This window comes from Mugil cephalus, chromosome 18 (genome assembly GCF_022458985.1).
Source record: "Mugil cephalus isolate CIBA_MC_2020 chromosome 18, CIBA_Mcephalus_1.1, whole genome shotgun sequence".
NCBI lineage: Eukaryota > Metazoa > Chordata > Actinopteri > Mugiliformes > Mugilidae > Mugil > Mugil cephalus.
In genome coordinates, this window is record NC_061787.1 from 4,961,979 (window position 1) to 4,980,462 (window position 18,484).

Below are 18,484 nucleotides of genomic sequence, written 5' to 3' on the forward strand. Positions count from 1 at the left end.
TCTCTTTTCCCTTCAGACGCATCAATGCACCCGGTTCTGAAGAACCTCGGACTGGCGGACAAAGTCGTCTCCTTCATTACGGGCAGCGTAAATGGCAACAAGGTAAAAGCAATCAGCTTTTAGATGTGTGCCGAAGGATTGTGAAACAAAACAAACCGTGTAACTCGGGAGATTGAATCACTCGCGCTCCCGTTTGTGTAAGTGCCCTTGTTTACACGTGGTTATGCGAGTACATGTGTTGCCAGTGGTCGCGGAGGAAACCCACTGAGGCGTGGATGATAGAAGGATGAAATGACCTGCGTTAATAGTGTCAGACAGGCCCTGGTCAGCAGTGATGTTTGCCCTCTAGTCGCCGCAGCCCGCTGATCATTCCCAGGCCTTGAATCAGACTCACTGCCGGGGGTAAATGTCCCAACAAGTTTTTTAACCACACGGAGGTGAAGGAACGGGGGGCGGGGGGGGGGGCTACTTTACCCGGCCGCAGACGTGTCTGCGAAAGTAATGTCTGCAGGTCGTATTTGTCCCGACTATCCGCCGCCGCCGCCGCCGCCTGCAACCTGCACAGTCAAAACATTTGACAGTAAAGACATCTGCGTATCTGTGTGAGTCACCGAAGAAGAGGAGACGGAAAGAGAATGTGTGTGTTCACCCTGCAATTAAACACAGAGTCACTATGTTGTTGTTGTTGTTGTTGTTGTTTCATCCCCCCCCCCCCCCTCCACCACCCCAGAGCTTAGATTGTCTGCTGGAGCCTTGTGTATGTATCCTGAGAAAGCTGGTGTATGCAGATCCATCTCTGAGGCACAGCCTGGCACAGCGCAACCTCCTGCTCCTCACTCTGCTCAGGGGTACGTTCGCAAGACAACTCATTAAGCAACAGCTATACACGTTGTGTTTGTGCAGCCCGGGGGCCACGTTCGCAAGTCAGCCCACTGCTGCAAATGCTCCTTTTAACCGTGTTGTCACACTGTAATAAATGGCATATTAGTGTGATGCAACTTGTTGCCGCGGAGCTCAGCTCAGCTCAGCACCAGCGCCCTGCGAAGAGCTTTGTCTTTAGTCACAACTTATGCAGCAACTCCACGATTTGTTGCGTGATTTGTAGCTGGAGTTTCAGTGACACATTGTTTTTTTTTTTTTTTTCACTTTAGTTTTTTAGAGGGATTTTTTTCTTTAAATAAATGCAAAAAAAAATACAAATAAACTTAGACAAGTCTGTTCAGTCTTCAGCTCCCTGTAGTCCAGAAGTCTCCTACTATATGTGTTCTACATTAAACTCTTCCTAGTGCTGTTAATAAATACACATTATTATTAACATTTTGCATTAAATATTAAGCTGTAAAAGTAATACACAGCTTTAAATATTAATTTACTGTTACCTTCTCTTCTGCTAATATTGCATCATGCCTCTAGGATTTCTCCTGGGGACCGAACAGGCTCTCGGCCAATAGCGGGGAACCTGCCGGAGTCAGTGTGTAATATGCGGCCTTGTGATTGGCTCAGCAGCGATAGGGGCGGGGCCTGCTGTGCACAGGAGGCTTAGATTGACAGGTCTCGTGTGGCGCTCTGAAATATGACTGAAAGATAACGTCTTCTGCCTCCATTTTTTGAGACTTTAAATAATATTGTGTATGATAAAAAGTGATTTCCTGTTTATTTGTGTAGTTGTGTTGTAATGCTATTAATGTAATTTAGATAGAAAAACGCACAATACATTGAAGATGTTTTTATACATTACAAAAGCAAGATTTGAAATGAGTTTTTAAGTGTTTGTCACTCTCATGGAGTTTCACATTCAAGTCATGAAGTTGAGGTTATTATGCAAATTGCTGAAAACTCTGTTGTGTGTCCTTATTATAGCCTCCTTGATACTAAAGGAGAACAAATCCAGTGGAAGTGAGATTGCTGTCCTGATGAGTTTACTGCTGTTTGATGAGATCGCCAGCATTGAAATATGGTGAGTTTATTTGTTCTTTCTGTCCGTGACTGTAATATTAACAGCCATCCAATCAACATTTTATTTGATTTATTTTTTTTGTCATCAGGTCAGACAAATCCAACACAGACTCGACCATCACGTCCTTCTCGTTACCACTGACAGTAACACGCAGGTACGGCCACATATAAAGCCACATTTTATTTCCCCTTTCGATCAAAGCATGTTAAAGGTTTTTAATGTTTTGTGTCGTTAAGGTTCAATATTCCATTGCAAGCAGCGACTCATCACGCCGTCAGCCCGTACCGCTGCGTCTTGGCTCCTTGCTCTGACCTGCAGACACTTAGCCCTGCCAGGCGAGCGCTGCAGGTGGCCTGGAACACTGCGTGGCATTCAGGGATCGATAGCCTCCTGGAGAAGCTGCGTGGCGCTGCCAGTGATGCTGAACAGTGAGTTTCTTGTAGTGCTTTTAGTGCTTTTAGTGCGATTTTAGCTCGTCACATCTGTGGTGCGTGTCCGTACTGTACGCTGCAGCCTCCAATACTTCTCCCTCCTTCGTCCACCTTAACAACATCTACTTGGACATCTTCTTTCTTTTGTGCAGCGTTTTTGAAGCACGTGTAGAAAGTCAACGTACTCTGTAATAAATTTCAGGTTGGTTTAATTTATAAGGTTAAAAGTTGCCTTAAATACACAACCAGTCAAAACAGCATCCTCTGGTATAGTTTGTGCTAGCTTGCTAGCTAGCTAGCTAGCTAGGCAGGTAGGTAGATAGGTAGGTAGGTAGGTAGCTAGCTAGCTAAATGGGTTGATAGGTAGGTAGGTAGCTAGCTAGCCTGGTAGGTAGGCAGCTAGCTGGATAGCTAGATATCTAGGTAACTTGGTAGGTGGCAAGGTACATAGGTAGGTAGGTAGGTAGCTAGCTAGCTAGATAGATAGGCAGCTAGCTAGATGGGTAGGTAGGTAGGTAGGTAGCTAGGTACGTAGGTAGGTAGAGAGATAGGTAGGTAGGTAGGTAGGTAGGTAGTAGGTAGGCAGCTAGCTGGCTAGCTAGATAGCTAGCTATGTAGGTAGGCAGGCAGCTAGCTGGCTAGCTAGATAGCTAGCTAAGAAGGTAGATAGCTAGGTAACTAGGTAGGTAGGTAGATAAGTAGGTAGCTAGCTAGCCATGGTGGTAGGTAGGTAGTTAGGTAGGAAGGCAGCTAGCTAGCTAGCTAGATGGGTAGATAGGTAGCTAGTTAGGTAGGTAGCTAGCTAGCTAGGTACCTAGGTAGGTAGGTAGGTAGGTAGCTATCTAGCTAGGTACCTAGGTAGGTAGGTAGCTATCTAGCTAGGTACCTAGGTAGGTAGGTAGGTAGGTAGGTAGGTAGCTAGCTATTTAGCTAAGTATGTAGGTAGGTAGGTGATTATTCAATGACAGAATCATTTTAATTAACCATGAAACCAGCTGCCTATCACTCTTTTACAACGTTCTCCATAGTGGGAAGTTGAAATGAAGAATTAGATTCAGAGTCTTGGCATCTTGTGTTTCATCTGTCTTCATTTGCTTCTAATGTGCCCTAATTCAAACAAATGAGAATGTCTTTCAGAGTTTTAACCAGCTTGATTACACCAAAGACGTTTGAAACACACCATGGGATGGATCAATCCATCTGAAACCAAATTTGGTACAGTGCTTTGATTGGGGAGACGAGTACTCGTTTAAGATGGATTAGTCAATGAAAATTGAAGGGTGTATTCTTTGCACTTTGCATTTATGCAAATATTGTTGTGTCTGGCTGCAGAGCTGTCTTTTTCTTTACCTATCGTGGTGACAGGATTCATTTCTTCCCCTTTAACGCTGCCATCGAGCGTGGCTGGTACGACCGTCGCTGTCTCTGCTCGATTGAGTTGATTGAATTGCGGGAAATTCTCAGAAAACTTCTCCCTCCTGATGACTCATAAATGTCTCATCCCTCTGGGCTGGTGATCAAATATGTTTGTAAATGCAGTCATTAGTATGCTCCTGAGGGAGATGCTTATGCAACACACTTGTTGACAGTGCATCAATAATCATGTAATGTGATTTTGGATACATTTTTTTTTTTTTTTGTAGACATTTACATTCTGCTCCTCCCCACAGATTTCATCCTGACTTAAAGCTGTCAGAAGTTCAGATTCTGTGGCTGCAGGCTGTTCACCTCCCCACCGCGCTGCAGGACTGCATCCAGACCATCGTCACCGCGGAGGGACACAGCTCTGTGGCCTCTGCCCTCTCCAGGCTCAGGCTCTACCTGCTGATTGACAGGCTGGTTCTCCCTCACGTTCCCACCCACAGCTGCAGAAACACCCTTCGCTCTCTCAGTTGGCACCCGGCAGTGACCAGGTATCCTGCAAACACGTTAGACATGACGCATCTGCAGCTGTAAATATGTCTGGTGAAGGTTTATGAATTCAGCAAATTGAGTTTGAACTCTCTGTAATACTTTTTTTTTGCAATGCACACAGAGTAAAGTGTGTTGAACAACCTGCAATCAATTAATCTGTTAATATTTTCTTTCTTCACTTCTATTTTGCAGTATTTGATTCATTCTTTGCTTAACTTGCTACTACATACCGTAACACAACTTCTCCCTTTTAGTCATTCAGCCTTTTTCCTTTCAGTGTTATTATACGTCGATCAGCCACAACATTAAAACCAGTAACTGGAGATGTGAATAACATCGACCATCTTGTGGAAATTCAGTGTTCTGCTGGGAAACGTTTGGATCTGGCCTTTGTCACTGCATCAGTGAGGCTCCGTACGGGGAGGAGGTCGGTCTAGAGACTAGTGGTCTGGTGCAGTGACAACCACCTGAACCTCAATACTAGACAATACTAGACAAAGACAGCACACAGGTCTAAGCATCAACGGAGAGGTGGTGGAGCAGTTCACAGAAGTTCCTTGGCCGGCACATCACAGAGGACTCGAGCTGGACAGTGAACACCACCCACATTATTAAAAAGGCCCAGAAGAACAAAGTCTCTCCACCTCCGCTGAAGAAGATCTTGTACAGTCTGATCATGCAGGAAATACATCCCAAAATACATAGAACTCATGCTGGTTTTTAAAGAAGGGAACAGAAACTTTAAGTTGCTTCCAAACCTTCAGCCTGTAGTGTGTGTGTATTTATTTAATTATTACTTTTTAGACACTTGACCTCAAGCTCCAAAACTAAATTTCGTTCTAACTTGAGTTCAATGACATTAAAGTGACAGGGACACAGCCCTCAGAAGGCCCATGTCCATTCTCTGATGTAGAGACCTTCACAATATTAGGAAAGTGGTCATAATGTTATGATCTGATCTGAATGAAGAAACCATGTTAATCTTTAACTTTCACCTGAATCGTTGACTTACGTTCACCGATACTATCAAGCCATCGTCTATTATCCTCCTTCTACAGTGTCCTGAGCCGACCCCAGCTGGCACTGGGCGAGAGGTCAGGTCCACTCCAGACAGGCTGCCAGTTTATCACAGGGTTAACGTAGAGAGACACAAAGAGCACAACTACGACCGAGTTAGAATCACTCCCCAAAAAAACCCCAAAAAACTAACATGCCTTTGGAATAAGGGAGGAAGCTGGAGCAGCAGTCAGAGGGAAAGTTTTCATAGATCCTAGAACCTTCTGGCTGTGAGGTGACAGCGCTCACAACTGCACCACTGTGCCTCCACTAATGACACTATTAATCAAAAAAACGTAGTTCTTTATGTTATTCACTGGAAAAAAAACAGTGTTGAGTATAATGCTCACTGTAATTGTAATTCAAAATGTAATTTTTAACCGACAAATGGAGCGTGATGTTAATGAAAATCAACGTTGTTGAGCTTTATGAGCTCGTATGTGGCAGAAATAAACTGCTTACAACTCGTAAAAGGACTGGCAGGCTGCGCCGCCATGCTAGCGTTTACCATCTGCTCCATACGGTCTTTGTTGAACTGAAAAACAACAGGCACTCGGTTCCAACCAACAATCACACAAAACTCACTGCGATAGTCCAAAAAAAAAAACAGATTCCACAGTTTTTTTGGCGTCGGGCTCAACTCAGGATGATGTTTTTCTGACGAGATGCTCATCTGGACGCAATTGGGAAAAGGTTTATGTTTCCAGAATTCCCAGATTTCTAACAGTCGTTTTTTTTTGGAAAACAATGTTCTTAGTTTGTTTCCTTTCATCTTCCTGCATGAAATGCAAGATGCAATATTTCACGATTTACTCGAATTTTTACTATTTAGCAGCTTGTTGCGTCTCAGAATCCGTTTTCTCTCCGTAATGCTGCCACTGCCTCTTCCTCCCCGCAGGTTTCTCCAGGTGTGTCCAGCCTCTGTCGAGGATGAAAGGTTGCTGGTGGGCATTGTTGCATTTTTGAACGCCTACTTCAGACAGATGCACACGGAGTTCGTGTGTGACCCAGAGGACGAGGACCTGCGCTGGATACTGGAGCTGCTCCTCAGCCGGGTACGAATCTCTGACGCTTTCTGGACGTGGATGCATGCGAGTAAAAAAAAAAAAACCTCGGTGCATTAGAGCTGCGGCCTTTAGATAGTTTCGTGATGAGCAGCACACGAGTGGCCTTGTTATCCGTAATTACTGCAGATCTCTCATAACCGTGCAGCACTGCGCCGAGTCTTTTTGTGCGCAGCAGCCGAATGTGTATATGCATCTCCATTAACTAGTAATCTGGTTAGGCGCCCTCCTCTCCAACACAGAGGCTTATATACCTAGAATCCTAGCATGAATAAATCACATAAGCTGTCAGACAAGCTGAAAATATTACTCTGTCACAACAGCAGAAAAATAGTATCACTGCTTTCCCACCTCAGACTCGTGGCAGAGATTATTTCCTGAGCTCTTAAAACAAAGTTGGATTCATATTTCTTCGCCCGAGGAGGAGAATCACCATATTCTTTTAGCGGGGAGAGAGCTGCTTTTAGGATTTAATCAGTCTCACCTTGGCTTTCTCATTAATGTGTGTGTAAACAATAAGTCCTCCCCTGGCAGCTAAAGTAGACTCAGACTGAAAGCCTGGTAGGGGTGAGCGGCGCTGCTCCGCTCCAAAATCTCTGTAATTACTGAGCTGTTTCGGGAACATCTGTCGCCTCGTACAGTTGCGTTAACTACCCACTGTATGCACGCTGCTCGGTAATAAATTGCTGCTTGTCTTTGGGCAGAGTTACTCACGCACACACACACTTCTCTCTCTCACTTCTCTGCATCTCAACTCCTGGAGTCAGCTTGTTTAAATTTAGAACAGATAAATGAACAGAACTTTGCATATTTCACTGTATAATCCAGTCGTTAACATTAATAAACAATTTGGACAAAATTACGTGTTTTAAGCTCAGAATGGAGCCAAGAAAAGAAGCGATGAATCTGGAGTTGTGTCGTATTCAGGAAATCACGTTTTTTTTTTATCCACCCATCTTCCAGGAGACGGTGTCGCTCCTTAGTTTGCTGCTCGGCGTGGAGACGCACACCTCAACCCACAGCCCGGCCGAGCCCGAGGAGCTGAAGAACCACGTGAGCCAGAGACTGCAGAGAGAGCTCATCGGCTTCTTCAACACCTTACTGCTCCGACTAACGCACACCACCGACAGGTAGCACCGCAGACCTGTGGCTTTCCACGCATACCGCCGTCATGTTTTTTATTTTTATTTTTTAAGTTAAGAATCTCATCTGCCTCCCTAAAATAAAAACTTAACAACTCGGGGCCACAGAGTCAAGATTTGTCCTCCAAGACCTCCTCTACCAGCACCGTGATAAAATTCTTCCTACACGTCTAATGAATAATATTTGCGGCATGAAAAATAAATGAAAGAGCCGCTGTGATTATTGCTCGTTAATGTATGGGAAATGTGGGCGAGCGTACGCGCCGCGTGTTGCTTTACTGCCTGCCCGAGGGTTTGAACATTGATTAATATCAATTCTTAATCTCTCTTCCTGTTTTTTTCATGTCTGTCTGTTTGTTTTCTTGTCCCCTTCTGTCTGTCTGGGTTTTCTCGGCCCTCCCTCCTCTCTCTCTGCTCTCCCCCTTTCCTGTCTGTCCAGGCTATGTTTGGCGTTAGCAGGTCCCTTCAAGAGCCAGCTGGCAGTCCGCTTGCTTCAGAGCCTGCGGGTATCCGACGCCCCGCGTTTCTATGGCCTTCCCAGCCTTGAGAGGACGCTGCAGGGCATGGTCTGCCTGACCGCCCAGCCCGGCTGGAGCTCCCACTGCCCCGACCTGGAGCCCAGCTCCCTCTGCTCCAAGTATCTCAGCGGATTGTTGGAGGTGCGTTTGTGCGTCAGCCCGTGTTTGCATGAAGTTTCGCCCCTGCGCAGTGTGCGTGCATATGTTCACGTGTTACACGGACACCAGCGAGCCTCCCGCCCTCTCCTCGGATACGAGAATGCCTACAGTAAACGAATAAAAAGGAGAATCCGAGTAGTTTCTGAGGAATTAATTAAAATCTACCAAAATATGGTTGCAGGACATGAATGGCAATGGGTAAAAATCTCATTGATTGGATTTGCCACACTGTGAAGATGCTGATGAGATTAATCAACCTTGCCTTTTCCATCTGTTCAGCTGTTCGACAGTCCATAAAACAATAGCGTAACACGGTGTAGACCAGCTTGCGCAGCAGTCCTCTGCACAGAGGTGTCCAAACTGAAGAACCCTGTGGAATAGGCTGCTGTGTTTACACAGCACACATCAGCTCATTTTTCCTTCCTATTGGGCGAGATTTCATTGACATGAATAACATAAGATGAAAATTAAAGGTTAATTTCCCTTTCAGCCGGGGGTTTCTGGTGGCAACATCCATTTATTTGGTAACCACCAGATAACTGACTCTTTCACCTCAGCCTTTTAAACCCTGTGACCCGCACCTCTGGCCTGATACTCTTGGCAACGCAGCGCTCTGAAGCTCAGCAGGCCTTGGGCTCCTCTCTTCATCTGCTCCTCTGTGCAGCCTCACATCGTGATGGCACAACAAAGCTAGATAATTAGTCTCCGCTGTATTTAACTTCCATTTGGCTGCAGTGTGCTGCTTGACATGCATACAGTTAGCACTAACTCAGAAACAAGCACTCTTTGTTCTGGGAACCGTCTTTTGCCTTTTCCTGTGCAGTCGACAGAAGTGCAGCTCGTTATCAAATAAGAAGCGGAAAAAGATCCTAATACATCCTCATCCAGCTGACGGTAACTGCATTTTTCTGTAATGCAGCATTTCAAATACATCCTATGTCCTTTACACAGGTGATCTCGTCGTTTTATGTGGAGTGGGGAGGGAACTCGTTGTCTTTCATGGGGAAAGGTGTGACAAAGAACGCTGTCATCTGCTTGCTTCACCTGTCCCATGAGATGATGTCTGAAAACAAGGACAAGGCAAGTTGTAGTCAAGCTTTTGAAATGAAATCTACAGGATGTGTGTAGAAACAATATAGAAGTCAATATGTTCCAATATTCAGAGTCTACTGTTTGGATAGAAGGTGAGCACAGTATTTCACAATAGCAAACATTCTGCAATTAAACCAAAAACCTTTTTTTTTCTTGCACCAGGATCTGATTTCCCAGTGGTCCTTGGGGAACGAGGCAGCAGCTGAGGAGGCGAGTGACTCGCAGTTGTGTTTGGCCTGGCTCATCCCGCTGTGGGTGGACCGAGATCAAGAGGTACAGAGAAACCGCAACTGCTTCCAATTCCCTTGAATTTGTTAATTAGCGCTCAGACTTCATGGTATGGACACAGTAGGAGACAATGCGGTCGTGGATATTTGGGAGTTTTCTGTTCCTTCTGTAGCTTCACTTCAAAAACGCTTTCTGTCATAAGATGAAGTTTTAGATGTTTGGCCTTTGGGACTAAATTAGACCCACAGCAGCTGCACAAAAACAGAAACGCACACGACGTGACAGTTTGTCATATCAGATTCTCTGTCTGTTTGCAGAAAAATAGGTTCTTACACAAGTCGGTGTAAGAGGCTGATTTGTCACAGAAGAAACTAGCAACCATAAATCAGAGGCTAATTTAACATCTAATGCTGCTGCAGGTAACACGTTTGAAATCTATCCTTTTTCAGTCTGCATATGCTAATATCTACAGGAATTCTTTCATTAAGAATTACAGAGTCACTGGAGTCTCGTTCATAAGTTTTACTTGCAGCAACGAGTCGATACACATGCACTTTAGCAAATACAGAATAGACTGACAATAAAAAGGTTACATTCATTCATATACATCAGATCCTGCCCTAGATACGTTTACAGATGGCTTGTTCCTTTTGTACTCAGAAATAGGAATTTCTGAGTTGGAATTTTCGTCTGGAACGTCCCCTGAAGTCGTAGGATCCTCACTACCCCTGAGTTGAATTACCAAGATGGCCGCCCCGTGTGTAAACAATAGTTTGAAGCTTACGTTATATTCAGACAAGACGAGAGCTTTCATGGATACGACCATCTTGTTTACCGACTTCTGTACTTCCCTACTATTAATTTTAAAGAGAGAGAATTATCTTGTGCAACAGTTTAATCTCCCACAGAATGAATCAGCCTGCTATCATGTTCTTTTGCTACCACTAGGTGGCAGACTAAAGCGTCCACTTAAGAGGACAACAGGTTTAAATGAAAAGAATAAGAAGAAGCAGCTGCAAACTAGGGCTGGGCGATACTGGGAGTTTTGGTATCGATCCAATACCAAGTAAATACAGGGCTAGTATTGCCAATACCGATACTTTTTCTTGAAATATCATAATCATTGAATAACTTTGCAAGTAAGCTGTTAGTTTATTAGGATTATGATAAAATACAGGACAAATATTTAGGCAAATAAACAGTTTTTTTCTTAACTAATTATGTTATAAAAAACAATTTAACAGTATAAAATTTAAATAATTCTACTTTTGCTACACACAATTGTATTTAGAAAAAAAAACATTATTGCAAACTAAGAAAAAGGAACAATGTAACAAGAATATAAATGTAACAATGTCAACAACACAACAACAATGAAAAATAAAGTCAGTAACAGCAGCAAAATAAGTAAACAAAGAGAGGGAAATGTTGGCTCATACATTTTCCACCAAAGAAGTGAGTCTGCATCCAGTGTAGTTGTCTTCTCTTCCGAGTACTGATGCATTTCAATAACGGCATTAGTTCCAGCTGTGCGATGCATTCGAGTGTCAAACTCTGACCATATCCACCTTTTACTACAGGTGAGGATGGCGAAGCTCCTGACGCACACAGACTCGGAGAGAAGTTGCACTCACATGAACTCTGAATAATTTGCTGGATGTATAGAAAATGACAAAAAGTATCGATCTCATCACACTAGTATCGATCCGATACCGATACTGACCTTGGTAGCGATACTATCGATATTTCGATTGATACGCCCAGCCCTACTGCAAACCTTAAACTTAATCTCCCAATATGAGGATGCAGGATCTCAGGAGGTTAACCTTGTATTTTTCTAACACCAATATTTATTTTTTCTCTCTTTTCCAACATTGTGCGTCTCCCTCACGTCAGGTGAGATTTGCCAGCTTGGGTTTAGGTGCGGCTCTGTCCTCGATGCCCAGCGGGTGCCAGGCTTTATGTGTCAGCTGTCAGAACATCAGCGGAGGTCTGTGGGGCACCTTGCTCAACATCCTCCTGGATCAGCAGGAGAGCAGCATGGTCCGCAGAGAGGTACGAGGTCACAGATGAATTGTCTCTTAAAGCACAGGAATATGTTTTAATTATTCATCTTATTATTACACAGGTAATAAGTAAACTAACATGAAACCTTAGAGATGGTTAACGGGTGGTTTCCACAGCATTATTAAACAGTGAAAAGGATTCAAATCTGTATTACCTACCAAAGACAGGCAGATGGCAGTGTTGCTGATGTAGTCTTGACTGTGTGTGTGTTTTTTTTTTTTTGTTTTTTTTGGTTTGTGTGTCCAGGCTGCATTTATCCTGCAGAACTTGCTGGTGATGCCCATGCCTGCCAACGCAGAGGAGGCCAAGGACTCCCACTGGCAGGTCAGCAGATCTGCCAGCTAGTTAAAAAGCTTTTATAGACCACAAACTGTTTTCTCTCTCCCTGTCTCGCTGTTGTGTCTTTGTTTATACTACCTCTTTTCCATTCCTACCCATCCTCGTCTCTCTCTCGTTGAGCCCTGCAGGGTTCAGACCGGGGGGGTGTCGCTAGCAGTCATGTCCAAAATAATTAAATTTTTGTCGAGGCGTTAAAAGCATCTTAATTCAGGACGCCGTTACTTGTGAATGCAGCTGTTTATTACAACAATTTATTCTCGTCTTATGAAAGCAAAACATAAATCTGATACAAAGATTTAAAAAAAATAAAATAAAAAACTGTTTATTTGCTGAGGCTATTTTGAAAAAGAAAGAAACTAGGACACAAAATGTCATCCCTTAGATATGAAGTGACATTTGTGAGCGACTTAACTAATACCCTTAACCTTTTTCTAGTTTGTCCTATTTTCGTCTCCCTTCTCTTGATTTTTATCAGTTTGGAGAAACGCAAATGTGACGTCTCAGCATCTGTCTTTGCTTTCCCCCCCCTCTCCCAGCATCCATGTGTCCACGACGAGGCGTCAGGCGTGTCTCTGGTGGGTCTTCCAGCGCTGCAGGCTCTGCTCTACCACTGTCAGTATTTCCAGCACGTGGCTCTCTCTGCCTCTAGTTGTTATCGTGGCAGGTACGCTTTCCACCTCCAACCTCACGCTGGCGTTAACAGCGGCCCCTGCCCTCAGGAGAGCACTTCAGTGGGTAAGCTCCGAGCCTGTGTTTAATTAACCATGCCCACGGTACAGAGAGAGACATCCATTATAGCTTTCATACTGTAAAAATTTAATGTGGTACACATCCACAGTGAGTTGTATTTTGAATTTTTCATCATTTTCTGCCACTCGTATGTCATCCTGTTGTGTTGAATCTTTCGGTCTAGATTCTGAGAATTCTCTGTGGTGGAGATACGAACCACCCGCACCCACCGTCACCTCTAGCAGGCCTTCCAGCTCCCTCTCCACCTCCAGCACTGTGGTCAGTGGCAGTGGTTTTTTCCCATATTTATTTATTTATGTGTAAGGATCAGTGGTGATTTTGGGTAGAGGTGGGGGTCATGCAGGAGAATCTTATGATGCAGTCCAGAAATACCAGAGAGCAATGCCCTCACAACAAACAGAAACACAGCAGCTGGAGAAAACCCACCTAAGACATGCCACCCAGAACGTACTGAGCTGGACTCAAACCCAGACCTTCTCGCTTTTATTAGATTCACCAAGCCCTTTTTGACAAGCTCTCGGTTAACTACGTTTTTTTGCTTAAACCACTCCTGGTTGAATGACCTAGTTTTGTCTTTTCCCTCTTGAGAAAGGATTAAATCCTCTGGTGGATATGGTCCAAAACCTTTTATCTCCAACTACTGCTCAGGTGTTAAAGTCCTAAATCGCACACCAGCGAAGAAGTCAACTCGATTCATCTCATCTCATCTCATCTCATCTCATCTCATCTCATCTCATCTCATCTCATCTCATCTCATCTCATCTCATCTCATCTCATCTCATCTTTTACTACTGCTTATCCTCACTAGGGTCGCGTGGGTTATCCCTATCCCAGCTGTCATCGGGCGAGAGGCGGGGTACACCCTGAACAGGTCCTTAGTCTATTACAAGGTTAACGTATAGACAAACAATCATTCACATTCACACTCAATTAAGAATGACTAATTAGCCTAATGAGCATGTCTTTGGAGGTGGGAGGAAACCGGAGTACCCAGAGAAAACCCACACAGATGAGGGAGAACATGCAAACTCCAAAAGACTAAAATCCAGACCTTCTTGCTCCCTCCCGGTTAACCCAGGTTTTGCTTAAACCACTCCTGGTTGAATGACCTAGTTTTGTCTTTTCCCTCTTGCGGAATGATAAAATCCTCTGGTGGATATGGTCTCAAAACTTTTGTCTCCAACTTCTACTCAGTAAAGTCCCAAATCGCAGACTAGCCACATAGCCAACTCAAGTCATCACGCTATTAATGAATGAAACGTGAATTAGCTCCCGTTAGCCACAGGTATATACAGTCAATTACATTAGCCGAGCTAGCGAGACCTGTGCAGTCATCGCCCCACTGCTTCAAATCATCCAATGAGAATCCTTTGGGGGCACCGAACTTCATGCCCCACTACCCAAACTGGACACAGCAGTTCACCAGTCCACAACACTGCAGGCCAGGGCCATCTCCGCTGTGCCCCACCGAGCGGAAACAGAGCATCAGGCACAATGAACTATTCACACACAACTACACCACAAAAAGTGTCTACAGAGGAAATTACGTTCATCAAATGAAATCTGCGGACAACTAATTCGGAACAAAGTTGAATTTATTACTAACTTACACCGAAAACTTATCAAAGCGTACAATCCTCCCCTGCACAGCGGCGCCATCTGGTGGGGCCCTTAATGCAAAGACACCACTGATAAGAATCCCCATTAGCTGTGCCTTAGAGCACTGTTAGTCTTCCTGGGGTCCACATTAAAACAATACAGTTAAAAAGATACATTATAAAGAACAAATAATACCATATAACTTACAATAAACTTAACAATATTCTAAGATCATCAACTTAAGGCAAAAAGAAGAAAACAAAAAGATAAACATTTGTACAAAAGCATATGGACAACCACAACAAAACAACATTAACCTCCTGAGACCTGAGCTTTTGTTTGGTCTGCATTTTTAACTTCTCCATTTCTCTTTATTTGGGATTAAATATATATATATATACTCAGTTTCCATATTTTCTTAGTTGAACAATGCCTTGTTTGTTTGTAATATATCTTTTTTTATGTTTTTTTATATTCTTATATTTATATTTTATTCTTTAGTCCACCCATATGTGGACTGTGTGTGATTACTGAATGTATCTGCTGCTGTTAACAATGACAATTTCCCCTTTGTGGGATAAATAAAGGCATTTATCATCTTATCTTAACTTGTTATAAAAACTAAGTGTCATGTTTAAACAGGAACTCGTTTTTGGGGAAAATTTGTGTCCTCATGTGTGGACACGGGGATTATTTCACTCAATATTAAAATAAAGTCACAATATGTAACAAAATATAAAACTATTAATTTTCATTTCTGAGCAAAGACAGAATTGCAAATAATGAAGTCCCAACGTCCTCAATCTATTACTTACTAATTAGTGGATTTATTGCTCGTTATTGTTGATAGAATGTGTGTCATATTAAACTAAAAAAAAGTTAATAAATGTAAATAAACAAGTTTCATCTGTAAAATTTGGTTTTATACCTTGTCCATTTTTTTCCTGTGATCAGCTGCAGATTGAATCAACTAAAATGACTGCTATCATGTTTTACACCAACTAGTATCTAGTAAAGAGGATAAAAGTTTAAATGAAGCAGAATAAGAAGCTGCTACAAACCTAAACCTTAACGTCCCCATATGAGGACGCAGCAGGTTAACAAACGACATGAATTAAACCTGTCAGTATGTAATAACCATATGTTGTATTTGCCAAGGTGTTGCTTTATTTGCTTCTTGAAGTCATTGACAGTGATAAAGAATTTCCAAGTTTTCATTGATTTATATTCCACTGTACATTTGAGGATATTTGTATTTGGTTTAGGTAGAGAAAAGCGACCTTCTGTTTATGCACACCAGCAAATAAACGCTGCATTAAGTCAAATGGGTTCTCACCTCTTCATGTTGTCCATTATAGATAAGAGGTTCAGGGCTGCACAGCCCTAAGGCTCCCTCCCCACTGAGCGTCGCAGAAGATACCCCCGCCAACAGACTGATGGCTCAAGGTACTACAGAGAGGAAAATCTGTGTGCACAATAACACAATAACAGTGCTTATTTACCTCTTAAAACCACATCACATATTATTTTCCAATGGATCTGTGTGATCAGTGATTAAACTAAAACCATTTGCATTAGTGTCCTTAATATACGGCTCCTCTACCTCGGTTTGACTTCGTCTTGAGTTGTGATTCACTGTGACTGTGTGAACCGTCGGGGAGGCAACTCTATTATCTCTGTATTGATGTCTCTCTCAGGCCAGAGTGACACGGACTCGAGCAACTCGGTCGCCTCGCAGGACTCCCGACAGGGCGAACCCTCGGCCGTGGAACCCGTCGTCATGGTAACTCCTGACCTCCTCACGGCCCACTGTGGCCTGCTGACCAACCTGCTGGCCGTCCTGCCAGACTTCACCCTCGCCGCCATCCGAAATAACCAGCTCCTGCAGGTCTTTGCCAGGTAACGGTCCACACAAACACCATCCTCCTCCTCTTAATGTGTTATCATGAATAAAATCTCATATATCTGATCATTTTCATTTAGTTAACTCTACACTCTGCTCCACTTGCACCAGTTACAAGGAAATGTTGGATTATACACTTAACATATTTATACACTAAACATATTTAGTTTTATATATTCTTCTCACAGCCCCACGGGTCTTAAGAGAGTTCCTACGCAAGTATGGAAAAGAATTGAAATGGATTTAATAAATTTCCACAGCTCTAAATTTATGGAAAATGAAATCTAGTGTGAGGAATAATATACATTTTCCAAGACTGTTACCACTGTTTAGTTTTGGAATTTTGAAATTTCAAATGTGTGTTAACTACATGAAATGACTGAAACCATCCCTGACAGAAAAAAAAAAAAAAAAAAGGTATTTCTCATGTATTCTAGTCTTTTATTTCGACCCAATTCCCACTCACTAACATGGATTAGGTGCTTATGACGACTCCAGCCACCAGGGGGGGGCTCTACTTTCTTCACTTTCACGGACATAAATCAACACTGAGCCTTGGCACCAATATTTTTAGATTATTTTATATTTTATTCTCGTTTGTAAATATTAAAGATTACATAAATAAATGTGTTTTTTTAAATTTTTTTATCGAGGAGGGAATTAGATTTTTTCTTTGAACATGTATTCATATGTGCACGGCCACAAATACACACAAAAAAAAAAAAAGGAACAATGTGAAAGATGTAATTATGTGGGGTTAAGTGCAGCTGTGGGGTCAGGAATCCCAAATATAGCAATCAGAGAGCAAGGTTGCAGATTAAAACCAAGAACAGAGGACGTGGTGGTAAAATAACCTGCCCAGAAACCTTTTCAGACCCGGACAAAGAAAAAAAACATGGTGCTAAGGTGACACGGAGTGACATTGCATGGAAATTAGATTTTAATCTTGCAAACTGCAGACCCATTTTTTCCCCCCCTGTCATTTTCTTCCTCAGTCTTGTGGAGGTCGGGCCGATCGAGAAGTGTCTGACTCAGCTGAAGACTCCCACCATCCTTCCAGCAGAGAGAGAAGACCTGAAGAGTCAGGTGGGGAAACGCTGTAACAAACATTTCTAAAGAACTCACCAACTTGTTGTCATGACTAAGGACATAAAACGTGGGCTTGTACAGTGCACAGTGCCAGTTTCACTTTCTGTGCGGCGCTGGTTTACTTCAGTGCGCCCCCAGATTTCAGCATGGGTGGAAAACCTGACTGTCATAAAAACATAGTTTTATTTTTTTTTTATTTTTTTTTTGCATATTTTCCTTCGGTGCTCGATGGTGGTTTACCTCCCGAGACCCTACGTACTCGTATGGGGACACTTTTGCCTGTCATGTACTGGTAGCGATCAGTCAGTACACTTGTTTATTTATGCTTATTAATACTTTTGTAGTTTGATATCACATGCAAATTTAACAAAGTACACATTTGAGGACGTTCTTAGTTTCCAATTCTGCGTTTGCATTAAAATAAACTGTTCTATATTTTGGTTACACATTGGAGAACATACTTTTTTTTTTATACTTCTTAGGTCCTAGTAATTCCAAATACCTAAAATAAATTACATTGGGCATTTCATTGTTTTGCTCAGGGGATGAGCTGCAGGAACTAATAAGAACAGTAGAAAGGGAATTTAATTAATAGTGAGAGTGTTACTGAATGAAACTGAAACAAAAATTAATGTTGTTAGTGGAGCTAGAAAAAATTGTGAAATAAAATTAAATTTAAACAGAGTCTTAAAAAGTCGTTGGTTGATCAGACATTTTTTATGTATTTTTTTTATTTAATTTTTTTTTTATTTCCCCTACAAATTTACATTTTTTTTTACACACCTATTCATATTCATATTAACATGAATCCAACATATTCTTATATTTCATATTTCATAGTAATAAATAAAGTGGGTTATTTAGAACTAATAGATTATTTATTGAATGTGACACCTTAAAATTAGTGGATATAGTTCAATTACAGTAATAATTTTTTTAGTGAGGAATTAAAGCCTTTTTTTTTCAAATTTCAAGAAGAAATATGTAAAGCAAGAACAAATGTAAAATACAGATGTGTTTCAGTTCTCGGTGTGAACTTATGGAACAGACTATGTGAGAAACCCTGAAATGTAACATGATTAAAGATCATAAGGAAAGGAGATATTTCCTTATTTGAATAGTTTAACTGTTGTATTTCCTGTAGATGTACGGATGGATTGATTATCTAGGCACATA

The 18,484-nt window shown here is 42.3% G+C and overlaps 1 protein-coding gene across 1 annotated transcript in view; it reads left to right on the forward strand.

The window, feature by feature from the left end:
* Positions 1–18,484, forward strand: part of rttn (rotatin) — a 43,782-nt gene that overhangs the window by 13,300 nt on the left and 11,998 nt on the right. The window contains exons 20-37 of the mRNA XM_047568790.1: positions 17–102; positions 731–848; positions 1,861–1,957; positions 2,046–2,111; positions 2,194–2,385; positions 4,059–4,301; positions 6,257–6,413; positions 7,386–7,552; positions 8,004–8,223; positions 9,193–9,321; positions 9,496–9,606; positions 11,458–11,616; positions 11,875–11,952; positions 12,504–12,702; positions 12,881–12,975; positions 15,675–15,762; positions 16,014–16,215; positions 17,215–17,305. Coding sequence (XP_047424746.1) covers positions 17–102; positions 731–848; positions 1,861–1,957; positions 2,046–2,111; positions 2,194–2,385; positions 4,059–4,301; positions 6,257–6,413; positions 7,386–7,552; positions 8,004–8,223; positions 9,193–9,321; positions 9,496–9,606; positions 11,458–11,616; positions 11,875–11,952; positions 12,504–12,702; positions 12,881–12,975; positions 15,675–15,762; positions 16,014–16,215; positions 17,215–17,305 — 2,498 coding nt within the window. The remainder of the gene's footprint in view (positions 1–16; positions 103–730; positions 849–1,860; positions 1,958–2,045; positions 2,112–2,193; positions 2,386–4,058; positions 4,302–6,256; positions 6,414–7,385; positions 7,553–8,003; positions 8,224–9,192; positions 9,322–9,495; positions 9,607–11,457; positions 11,617–11,874; positions 11,953–12,503; positions 12,703–12,880; positions 12,976–15,674; positions 15,763–16,013; positions 16,216–17,214; positions 17,306–18,484) is intronic.